Source organism: Ciconia boyciana, chromosome 1, assembly GCF_034638445.1.
Source record: "Ciconia boyciana chromosome 1, ASM3463844v1, whole genome shotgun sequence".
Classification (NCBI taxonomy): Eukaryota; Metazoa; Chordata; class Aves; order Ciconiiformes; family Ciconiidae; genus Ciconia; species Ciconia boyciana.
In genome coordinates, this window is record NC_132934.1 from 7,457,558 (window position 1) to 7,470,262 (window position 12,705).

General features: G+C 36.0%; 1 protein-coding gene across 7 annotated transcripts in view; it reads right to left on the reverse strand.

Annotated features, from left to right (window-relative positions):
* UPF2 (UPF2 regulator of nonsense mediated mRNA decay) overlaps nt 1–12,705 on the reverse strand; it is a 68,461-nt gene that overhangs the window by 34,096 nt on the left and 21,660 nt on the right. For all 7 annotated transcript variants that reach the window (XM_072857763.1, XM_072857739.1, XM_072857725.1 and 4 more), the window contains 5 exons: nt 11,700–11,803; nt 11,064–11,149; nt 3,955–4,063; nt 2,552–2,665; nt 1,241–1,357 (listed from right to left, as the gene is read on the reverse strand). In XM_072857763.1, the coding sequence (XP_072713864.1) occupies nt 1,241–1,357; nt 2,552–2,665; nt 3,955–4,063; nt 11,064–11,149; nt 11,700–11,803 (530 nt within the window). The remainder of the gene's footprint in view (nt 1–1,240; nt 1,358–2,551; nt 2,666–3,954; nt 4,064–11,063; nt 11,150–11,699; nt 11,804–12,705) is intronic.

Consider the following 12,705-nt stretch of genomic DNA (forward strand, 5'->3'; position numbering starts at 1 on the left):
CCCTTCCAGAAGGGCAAACTATGTCCACTTTTCCCCCCAAAATGCAGCAATTACTTCTTTACTGCAGCTACACATGTCTATATTCTTCCTGCAGTGCATGAATTTGAAGGGAATATAAAAACATCTAGTCAGACTTCTAATACAACAATGTGGTCTATTAGTTGGTCTGTACCTGCTTAAGCTGCTTTTACTTTAATACAATCTCCTATTGCTAGTATCTATCTTTGAAGGACTTCTTCAACCATGTTTGACTCAGTCTCTTGCCCTGGACACAGAGTTTTAGGATTGTCTCTCAAATCAGAAAACACATTATTCAGGCTGAATAAACACATTATTCATACACTAAAAAAGACCCAAAGCTAATCGTTGTTATTTTTAAATCTTTGCTAGTACTTATGTAGACTTACGGATACCACTTCTACTCTTACCTTAATTACCAATCTCTACTTCTAAAACCTCTTCCTCTAGTGCCTTCATAAACTTGTTCTTCAAATTTAGAACCCCAGATTGTTACACAGGGCACAGAAACCACCTCTTTCACAACTGTCTTCACCTCCAGTTGAAATATCTTTATCATCTCCAGTTCTACTCACTACCATTTTTCCCCTCAAATAGTACCTCAGGCATGTTCAGGTACAGCTCCTATATTCCTTCAGCCTCATCCTCTGTTTTTGCCGTCTCTGAATTATTTGTAGTTCAAAAGCAATAGCTTTTTGCTTCAAAAGTTTAATTATTTATTTACATTTAAGTCATGAACAGGTTTATAGGTCAACTGGAGTTCTCCAGAATACTTTCAGAAAGCTATTCTCACAGAAGGTGCAACCTCAGAGCTGAGACAACACTGGACAGGCTATAAATAACAAGATGATACAAGTCCACAGGGCTACAAACACAGGCTGATAGTGCTAAAGCAGCCTAGGACTTGAACCTATGTAACACCAGTCCATCTCAACCCCATTCTACAACAAGGAGGCAAAATTTCAGGAAAACTGGTTTATTCTCCTCCCATACTTGTTTCTGTTTTTATTAAAGAATCAAGAATGTTATCCTCCCTGAGCATTCAAGACAAAACTTACTGAAAGTTTTCACTTCATAGTGCTCAAACATTGTAACTGATAATTAAGGTATTAGTCACAATCATTGTTATGATCAGACCGTATCACAAAGCCAGAAAATAAAAGTAATTGGTTTAATTCAGTACATGACACCCTTCCCCATAAGATAACGAGTTTTCTCTTACCAAAAGAACGCTGGTTCTTAAGTGAGATTCTGGTGATCTAAAGAGGAATCTTCCACAGGTTTCCAGCAGAGTACATGCCATTTCAATATGGTGATGAGAAAAGTCTGACAGAAGCATCTGATATATATTTATATAAAAACATAGCATGTTAAACATCTTTTTCAACTGCAGAAAACAGTACATTTTATCTACTAGACTTTACACTATTGTGGCGTTCCATATTCTTTATGAAAAAATGCAAACTGATTTCACTGATCGGATGTTAACAAAATTGAAAATATTCATCTCATTTTAAAAAGTATAAGAACAGTCTAGACCCCAAATTTAGGCTCCAGAAACCTAAAAACAGGATGCTTCCTAAGCCTAGCATAAAAAGACTACAATATTAAAACAAACACTATAATCTCTTCCATGCCCCTTCCAACTTCGTTATATCTGCTTTAAAATTCCTGCTGCTAGACTGGAAAACCACCACATAACCTTGCACAGGAACACAATAACCTCAAAGCACATCAGATTTAACTGTATTGTTTAAGTTAAGCAACAACTAAAAATTAATAGAGTTTTGCATTTTACAATATTTTATAGATGAGAGAGGAAAAACGATGAGTGAGTTTAACTTTTTAAGAATTCAGCTTCAATAGCTAATGAGTCAATGAATAGAAACTATTCCTAGAGGAAATGATCTTAACCTGTGAGATTATTCAACCACCTTTTATACAAGGCACTTTTAATTTTACAGTCAATTTTTAATTTGGGACTTGACATCAAGGATAAGTTTGAATGTTTATCAGCATGCAAATTGAGATGATACAGCCAAAGATAAATGCTTTCCAAAGATTTATTTTGTTCCTCAAACAAAAGGACCTGCTAAGATGGCATATAAGCCTCTCCTTGCATCACTGAAAAGCCTTCTGCCTCTAACCTCTCCCCCTTACTGTTATTTTCTCTGTAAAAACATTAATTGAAATCAACATAATGGAGAGAAAAGCTCACTTCCAGTTTTGCAAGATATAGCAGACGAATAAGTAGCAATGTCTACCATCACTTTACAAAGAATATTATTAGCAGTTTGCTTATATCCAAAGGTGAAAGTTTATTTTAATATATTCCTACCATCATAAAAATTAAAACATTCTAACTTCTAGAACAGCTAAAAGTCTCCTCATACACAGTAGCAACAGACATCAGGGTATAAAACATCATATGCAATGAATTAATGGATAACATCAGCAATAGACATGTAAAGGGGAAGAGGATGGGGATACATTATCAGCATATACAGTAGTACAGAACTATCACAACACTAACCTTTAAACAGTGGAGAGTATCATTTTTGGAGAACATCTTAAACTTGGTAAGCTCACCAATAAATCTCACAGTTTTATTCTTTGTTTCAATGTTGATCTGGTCCTTTTTTCTTACCTAAAAAAAAAAAGCATTTGATTTTAGGTCCTCAAAAACCTACCTCTTATAAATTACTTTGACACAAATGTGCTTAATAAGCTTGGGAATCAGAAGTGTTTGATTATTTGTTTGGTTCCTTATGCTCTACCTTTACCTATCACCGGCTTTCCTAAAAGTCTCTCTACAACCTTGTTTCTTCAGAAGCTTTTGAATTTCTTTCCCCACCCTCCTGCCCCCCCCCAAAACCTAAGACCTCTAACATACCTACAGTTATAGACACACTTCAACCTGGCCACCCCCATTTTGCTATGGTGAAGTAGTGGTTAAGAATTCTAGATTCTATATTTTTTAGAATCAGTAAGTAGTCCCTATATGAATAGGACCCCTGGTATAGTCCCTAAGGAAATACTAAATACTGACAGCTTTTTCAAGTCAGGTTTAACAAAGTGCAGACTTTTTTTTCTTTTCTTTTTTTCTTTTAAAATCACTGACATCAGCATAATTTTACTGAAAAAGTACAAATCTATCTCTATTTCTAAACATAATCATGTTCAGCAAGATACAAAATTGTATTCCTCCACAACAAAAATAACTTCTGACAACTGTTAACTTCAGATAGTTAAGACTTAATTAAGTCTGAGTAATTAATACATATTTTTACTGTCAATATTAGAAAAAAAATTTTGAAACCTATGCCATAAAATTCAGAAAACAGTGAAGGAGTCACCACTGTGCACCATAACCAATTCTATTACAAAACTTAGAACAAAGTGAAAGAAACAACAATTAAAAATACATTTGCGAGGCACAGAAAGTTTTGGTTGATGAGAATTGTAAAAAATATTTTTTTAGGATTAAGCACTACAATAGTAACCACTATATTACAATAGTAACCTTGTAGTGGGGATCTGTTAGAATAGCTCAGTTCTCATTTTAAATGTAAGTTATTAATTAACAGAAAGCTCTTAACACAGTTGGAGCACAGTTTCTAATTTTTGCAACTTTTGTTGTAACTGTTATACAGTTCATTTTAATCACTGTTTAACACTGGAAATTAAGGATGCCACTACAAACAATACAACTTATCATATGTGTCTGTATATACACATGCAAAAAAGTTTTTAAAGATACAAATCTAGTGTTCTAGAACAAATCTGCTCAGATGACAGGAAAATATTCTAAATTGAGTCACTAAACTTTAGAATTAGCATCTACATAATATGAAACATTCTTTTTTTCCCCAAAATATGACAATTATCAGATTGGTTAATTGGAATGCAAAAAAACTAAACCAACAAAACACATACATGAAATCTGAAATCCCCTTTCAGCATGGAACAAAGATCCTCTGCTACATCAGACATACAGGGATGCAATGTGGCAACCAGCCTTGCATAAAACGGTAGCAAATCCAATCTGCAAACAAAAGGAGATGATAAAATAGACAACTTATTTATGTTACAGACAAAAATGTATTTATGTCTACAAGTACAGGTACCACTTTGCTCGTGAAAAGAATGAATGTGCATATACTGACAGAACTACGTACATGCAATCTTACAGGCTCACACTTCAGATTGCAATATCATTTAAAAATAACAATACAAAAAGGTATACTACCACTTCCTATTGGAATCTTTACAGTTAATTTCCTTTCAAAACTACTGCCTTAGGTGAAATGCCAAACACCATCTTAACTACGGAATTCAACCTTTAAGAAATTACCAGATACAAACAAAATTCAGATCCCTCTCAATATGCAAAATGAAAAATTGTTACAGATAACTGCATTCGTTATTGCAATTGGTTTATTTAGAGTAGACATAACTAGGAAGGTAAGAACATCTTCATTTTTAAGGCAGTGAACTTCTAAATGAATGTAGTAGTGTTATTACATAAAAGAAAGCTCAGCAGATGGGATATGGCAACCCTTTTCCCCAAAACTCAGGTAGTAGTCCCACAAATGGTAATATTTCAAAATTTTATATAGAACTTTCCTTATTTTCTTTTCTCTTTCCTTGATTACATGCTTTCATACCCATTGCATAGTATCACATTTCCCTTAGGGAATTTCCGAGGGCAATTTGTGTTTTCCTTAGTTTGTACTTTGTTTCTTTCCATCAAAGACTATCTGGTTGTAAAAACTGGATAAATGCCCTTAAACCTGGTTTGTGGCATTGCTAACAGGAAACAGAATGTAACAGAGCTGCTTTGCATAAATGTGCACATATCACTTTTAAATGCAGAGAAACCAACTGCACTCTGAGGCCTCATAATATCATTTAACAAGCTGAAGAAAGTATTTTTGTTTTATTTTCAGAATGTAAGTTAATGCTGTAAACAGATGAGCTGTAGAACAAGCCTACTGTTTTAAGTGGAGAGAAACATCTTAAATTTGCATGCTTCAAGTGAGATCACCTGTAAGGGAAAAATGGATCTTGAGTTTACACTTTATGAAGGATTAAGGTTTTCCCTACTGTTAGGGAAAAGAAAAAAAAAAAGGAAAAAAAAGAAAAAAAGATGCTGCCAAAAGAAATCTAAAAGCACAGTCGATACATAGAGCTTGCACTGGCACAAAGTAAAACTGGAAGAGCATCAAGACAAAAACCCCAAAACAAAGCATACACGACTGGCTCCCCTCTCCTTTCTACTCCTATGTCACTAGAGCACATTTCCAAGATCTTTAATATCCACTCACGGAAAGAGGGATAATTATATGTTTAAATTGTGGATTAGAAGCATCAGATATACTACCTGAAAGAGGCACAGCTAAGCAGCCTCCTGATAATACATAAAACTCCTGGTGAAACATTGCAGGTATCCCAGTTACCTATTTAACAGTTTTTATTCTCTCTTGTTAATCAATAACTGAAGCAGTATTTACATTTTTCAAGCTTGTTGGAACACACAGTCAGGGATGACTAGCCACAGCAAATTACTACGATGTTATTAAGCATTTAGCCATTAACTCTCAGAGAAGAAGTGAAAGTCTCATTACTTCACACACACATACAAAAGCTAAACTAAAAAAGGACTTTGGCTGAATTGAGGGCGTGTATTTTAATTGAGGGGCTTTCTGTATGGCATCTCTTTTAAGACAAATAGAAGAAAGTTTTATTCTGGTCTGAACAGGTACCTGCCTGCTGAGAGCTAATAATTTCATCTCTGTAAACTGAACGTACCTGGGGGAAAACTGAAGTCTTAGAGCACGTTCTTGTTATTCCCTCACAGAACACAACAGGTTTCTTCATGGGGAAGAATACTAAGACTGGGTATTTCTAAATAGGTGAAATATAATTAGGAAAAGCCTTGGGTCAATTACTGTGAAACTGGCAATCAGAGATTGAACCAGTCCCCCTCTCACAGAGGAGACAAAAAGTCATGTTTAGAAGCTGAGAGATTGCAGTATCAGTGGCACCATCTACTGGTACCTGCATGAAGGCTAATTTAACTATGTTTTTTGTTTTCTCCAAAAGCATTTCTTTTTCTTGAGAGGGGGGGCAGAAATTAACTAATAAACCCACAAAACCCACAGTATTGCTTTCTCTTCCGGCTCTTCTACATTATGAAGCAAGACCTAGCATCAGGGATGAGTCAGATGACTCTGAAGCCTGTGTCAAGCACCCTGAATATAAGCTACCATAGTAAAAAAACCACTACTTCTGACCACTGTCATTTTGACCACGTACCTTGGATTGAAATCTAGTCAACTCTGGACCTCTGGATCACATGGACTGCACTTCTGTGAAATATCTGAGAGCACATCTTTTTTTGTAGAATTTCAAATGTTAGTTTATTTAAAAAAAACACCACACAACAACTTTACTGAATTAAAAGTCCTAATTGCAATCTCTCTAGAATGGGTCCATCCAAAATTTTATACTCAGAAAGAGTGAAGGGGGCATTTTGTACGTTTATTAACTGGGATTCTACCAGAAAGACAGCTTAAAGAATGAAGCAACAGAGCAAGAACTTCTGCCTCACAAGCATAATCATAATCCAGATAAATGCAGTGTATTCACAAGGCCGGAACAGGTACAAACTGCCACCCACATTGCTCAGTGGGAAGAGAATTATGCTGTGGAATTGGCATGCTATCAGACAAGCACTTTTTGTTTTCGTTTCTTAGCTGTGGCATAAACTCCTTATCTCAAGCACATCCCTCAATTTTATCCTCAAATGAGACAGGCCACTGAAACACTGGTAAGTCAAGTTCAATTGAATGAAGAGGACCTTGCTACTGAGGACTCTCAGGATAAAGAGCTGAAAGAGGGTAGATATACAGGAGGTTTACAACTTTTGAGTTAAAATGCTCAGAAGTATTTAACACTCAAGAAGCAGCTAACTTCTGAATTAAGAACAGCCAACGATAATGCTAAAAATTTCCATATGATGAACAACAGATCTCTTGCTTAGTAAACTTGCAGCTTCATAGACCACCATAGATGGGAATGGCAAAAAAAATCAGAAGCCACAACAGCCCCTATTTACTGTTTAGCATTTGTCTAGAACTGTTTAGAATTTAAGGCCCAAAAAGAGATTTTAAACGTCTCATACTGAAGTTGAAAAAAATTCAACAAAACTGCAGTATGCAGTTAAACAAATACTTATGTGTACCTGTACAGGAAGATAATTCAGCTAGATAGCAAAGAATTACACATAAATGTCCTAAAGCTGTGAGCAGTATGGGTTAAATCACCGTACTGTCACTTTAGTGCAAACTATATAGTCCTGAATTAAAAGGCGAATATTTAGTTTTAAATCAATCCTCCAATGCAAATCTGAAAGCCACTGGTATAGTAGCATTGAAAAGTCTTTTTAAAAGGCTTTCTGTTCTGTTGGGTTGGAGGTTCAAATCACAGCTGAAAATGTAAATGCGATCCATTCATAAGTATTCAACAGAGCCGTGCAATGATGTTGTATTCTAAAACTAATCTACAGTTAGTTGAGAAAAAACTGTCCTTTTTTGTCCAATTAAGTTTTCTGTCTTGAAGAATCCTGCATTTGTCCCAATCTATCCAACCCTAGTGGGAGCAAGAAAGCTCCTGGCAACACTGCATAATGACTTTGACGTTACAGTGCCTGCATTACTCCTCAAACACGAAACCAGTTTTGTACTTTCTTGGTAAAAATGTTGTGCCTGCACATTTCCTAACACTGATCTCTCAAGAGAAGAAACAGAACTTATTCTGTTATTGGAATATCTTATTACGGCTGCCAACATAATCGCTAGACTTAAACAGCATTACGTGATATGCTTGGAGACTAAACGCTTTTGGAAAATATACTGTTTTATCTACATCCTATAAGGACACTGTTCCTCTGAACTTCTCACCAAAAAAAAAAAATCAAAACCACCAAAAAAACGTCCTCAAGAACATAACCACAACAAGCTTTCTTCTCCCATGGTATCCTGGAGAGGTATTGCAGAAAATCCTGGAATTAGTAAAAACTAGTATGCAATAACAAAAACGGAAGGTAAAGACATATCACTGTGGCTCAGTGAAGAGATACACGAAGCAAAAACATTGTTAATGCATAGTATACAAAGCTTTGAAGCAGTGTGTTAAATAATTTTCTAAATTAATTTGTAGCATTTTATAGCAACCGTTAGTACTGTGTGCCATATACACACCTGCAGTTTTTCCACAAGGATTATAAATCATAGAATCACAGAATGGTTTGGGTTGGAAGGGACCTTAAAGGTCATCTAGTTCCAACCCCCCCGTCATGGGCAGGGACACCTTCCACTAGATCAGGTTGCTCAAATCCCCGTCCAACCTGGCCTTGAACACTTCCAGGGAAGGGGCACCCACAACTTCTGTGGGCAACCTCACCAGTGCCAGTGCCTCACCACCCTCATAGTGAAGAATGTTGATTTCAAGACAGAAAGCAGAACTGTTCCTTTACCAACTGCTGTAATAAAGCTAACTTAAATATTGGGATAGATTGCCCTTTAAAATCGTCTGCATCTACGGGCAATTCAGCTGGTATTTTCACTGCAACTGTTTGTGGTTCAGAACAAGAAGCTCAGTCAACATCCTGTTTCTCCTGCTTGGTAGCCCAGAGACAGGCATCACTCATGCAGGCAGAAGAACAGGCAGATATATACAACTGAACATCAGATCTTACAGTTGGAAGCTGGAGTATTCATTAGTCCAGTAGGTCTCAGAGCAGACAGCAGAAAATGGTATTAAAAAAGGAACTGTACATGGAATATTAATATTTCTTAATATTAAGAATAATTAATATTTATAATTAAAGAACAACAGTGATCAGCTGAGGCATTCGGTTCAGTATTAGTTCCAACTATTAGAGAACAGAACTGTCACGAAGATAGCAGCTCCTTGAGCCAACCACACCATCTATACTAGTCTATTGAGTTCCTACAGAAAAATTAAGCTTTTTAAAGTTATTATTATTTTTAAAACAAATTTGTGGGATAATGTAACTACCATTGGGAAGACAACAAATCAGTGGCAGTGTGGAGACTATATACGTTTCTAGCAACTTACTGCATTCCCAGTACAGCCTGATCAAAGACACATCTCCTTTTTTTTTTTAATACCACAATACACTAGGAATTTAACTTTTGCTTTCATGGTATCTATGAAACCACACTGCTGAATTTACAAGCCATCATGTTGTTCTTGTTTGAAACTACCTCTTTCGCTGTGCACAATGTCAACAAGTTCCTTTAGATCATTATCATCTAGCACATTTAGTGGATCATGCAAAGAAAATAATGCATCTTCAAAGAGGTTCCAAGAGTTAATGATCAGTTTGAGCAATCTGGAATCTACAGCACCAGGAAGAAATACAGGGCAGCGGTACAAATATTACTGTATGTTCACTGACCAGCCAACAATCCACTTCCATTTTGCAGACAAACATGAAAAATTCTCTATTACAGTGGAGCTGGAGACAAAAAGTCTACATCATCCTGCTGATTTACATTGCTGTAGATGTTCTAGGCCATAAGGAAAAGTTGTTCTCAAATTGTGTTTTGATGCATTTCATGATTACCAGCAGGCTGATAAATAGAAATGTTATTTCCTCTACATCATAAGTTTGGGCTGAAGAGCGCCTTGTTACATCTAACACAGAAGATACTCAACTGCCTGCCTCCTCTGTCAGTAATTCATATTTCAGGCACAATCAGGCCTCTATCAAAGTCTCCAAAGACTGAGGTGTCAAAACCATAATTTTTAGAGAAAAGAATACGTAAGAGAATGAAAGATTACGTGCACTTCTAATTGCAAAACTACTATCAATGTAGAGTCAGGTTAATGCATACAGTCAGCAAACTATTGGTGTATACACAGGTAAGAGAGTAGGCTTATTATTACAGCAGATGCTTATTACAGCTGGGATGTAGAAATAGGCTAGAATTAAGGTTGAAAACACAATGCAAGAACTAAGTGATTAAAAGTAAGGAAAACAAAACACCAAAGTTTGTTTATTCAAAGCAGTAGTCTACGTGAGTCTTGAGACAAAATGGACACTCAAACCAGATTTTTTCCGTGGTGTTAAAAGGGAACAGAATCAAAGTGGTATGAACAGGAAATCCATGATGATGATGAAACATTTGAAACTAAAAGCAGCATCAAAACAACCTCTGAAGAGAAACAGGGCAAGGTGGAGCAAGAAAAGTGACTCCATAATTGCACCTACTTAAGTTGCACCTATTTAAGGTACAAGTTTACTAGAGAAATGTGTTATTCTGCCAATGAATTTAACAATTTTATCTCAATATTTGCAATCATTTCTGTAAGCAAGGCTCTTCCTGTAAGTGCAAGGACCTCTCTTACACAAAGAGAGAGACAAGGAGAAATATGAAAACTCTACCTGGACAGATCTACACAGACAGAAGAGGCCAGGCTCAAACTCTTATCCTTGCTTTCTCTAAACTGGCCGGCCTAGAACCAGCTCTGTTCCAGCAGATAAAAGGCTATAATGGCTATGTACTATACCAGAATTAACATATCACAAGAAATCCTCCTTCCTAAACTACACTGTGCTCTAACTATTCATAGGTTCTTATATAAAAAAGCACAAGTTCTCCTGAATGAAATATATCCTCCTTTTTTGATGGAAGGTAGGTTTTGCTGTTTTCATGGCTAAAAAAGTCATGAAAAGATCCACTACAAACACACAAGTACCAGAAAAGAGAAGCTAATTATTAAAAAAATTTACACTGCTATGGCAAAATATTGTGGTGAATTGCTTGATCATTAATCCTAAATATTTCTTTGATGGTCTAGCATAAATCACTCCAGAAGTGCACATGAGGAATAAACAAATGCAACCTCAAATATGCACTGGTCTTCAGTAATTTAAACAGTTAAAAAATATATACATATGTTGAATTAAATAACCAAAGGGTGGATCCAGCTTGTTCCCCTTCAGTACTTACCTTTGTCTAGGAACTATGAAAAGTGCTCGTACTAGTTTTCTTCTGTTGGCTTTTGTATTCATATTCATGCAAAAATCCATTGCTGCCTGTAAAGAGAAAAGTCAATATAATACTTCACCTTTAATGCAGCAGTTTTTTATTTAAAGCAATATAGCATGCTTTTCAAAAGCATCTTTTACACAGCTATTCCTGTTACATGCAGCTGCTTTAAAAACAACCATAAAGGCAAAAAAAAAAAAATCTTCATTTTTGTCTAGAAATAACATAGTTAGAAAACATGTCCAGTTACAGGAATACAGAGTGATTCTCTGGATCAACACAGGAAGAAAGCAGCTTTAGGGAGATGGGGAGTAATTTGTCAGGGAGTGATGGAAAGAAAAAAGGAAAAAGCCAAGTCTACTTCTAAAACAAACTAACACATAAGAGAACATACAGATGAAACCAATATCACATGGTATTTGGGCAATGGCTGACTAAGTGAGAAAAAGAAAGTATTTCCTCCAGGTTAAAAATTAATTCAGCTACTGCTAGACTCCAAAGCTTCAATTTCCGATTGTATATCGATTGTATTTCCAATCGATCTGATCCACCATTATAGCTTTTAATAGCGGGGAAAAAAGAAAACTATGACTATACCTTGTCTATGAGGTCTCTGTTTACACAATTTGGAAGCTGCTGAAGAAAAGCATCTACTATAAGTTTTAAATGAGATCCAGTACTGGCTTCTTCATCCTCTTGTTCTAACAGAGTGAAACAAACAAGCAGCACACATCTTTAAGCTATGAAATATAATTATTTACAATCACATTCCCCAAACACAGTGCATTTGTAATGTTTAGTTGTTAAATATTCATCCACAGGTTAAAAAAAAGAAGGTATAAAGATGAATACAAAATTTCATTTTTTAATGTGAAAAAAAAATCCATGGATTGTCTACACCGACAAAAGTCAAAAGTATCACCTTTAAAACTTGTCTTCCTGTTCATGAAGTTCCCTACCTCGTAATTTATACTGTCAGGAGTAACAAAAAATATATATTCCTAGGAAACTATGGTAATTTCTTTAAGTGATAAAAGGAGGACCACAAGAAGGCCCGAACATGGGAGAAAATAATATGGGGGGGGGGGGGGCGGGGCGGGGAACACCAACAAAACACCTTAATGCAATTGTGGATTCTATTTTTTATGTGTTTGCCCTGCAGGAGAAACAGAATTTTTGACCAAAATGTCCATGAAGGCCATTCTTTCATCCAGTATGTTCTTGACATCTTTTCACTTGAGACTGTAAAAGCTAGAGGCCAACTCAATTATTTCAGCTGTACAGAAACCAGAGTATAGAACCATAAAGCAACAAGGATGGAGCGTTGATCCCGTAGCAATTGCAAGGCAAGTGACAACTTGTTTTTCAAGCAAATGCTTCCATGTAATTTGCAACATAGGAAGCAGTGACAGTGAACCTGTATCTACTAATTGAGTCAGTAACACTACTCAAGTAAGACTGCAGGACAACTCTGCCATTGAAATTCAGGTTTTCTGGCACCAACTGTGAAGATCTCACCAGACCAATCCCCCTACAGTTACCCTTTAATTGCAAAACATGTGGTATGCTTCAAAAATTTTCCAGATTTTACTAAGTCCTAGAG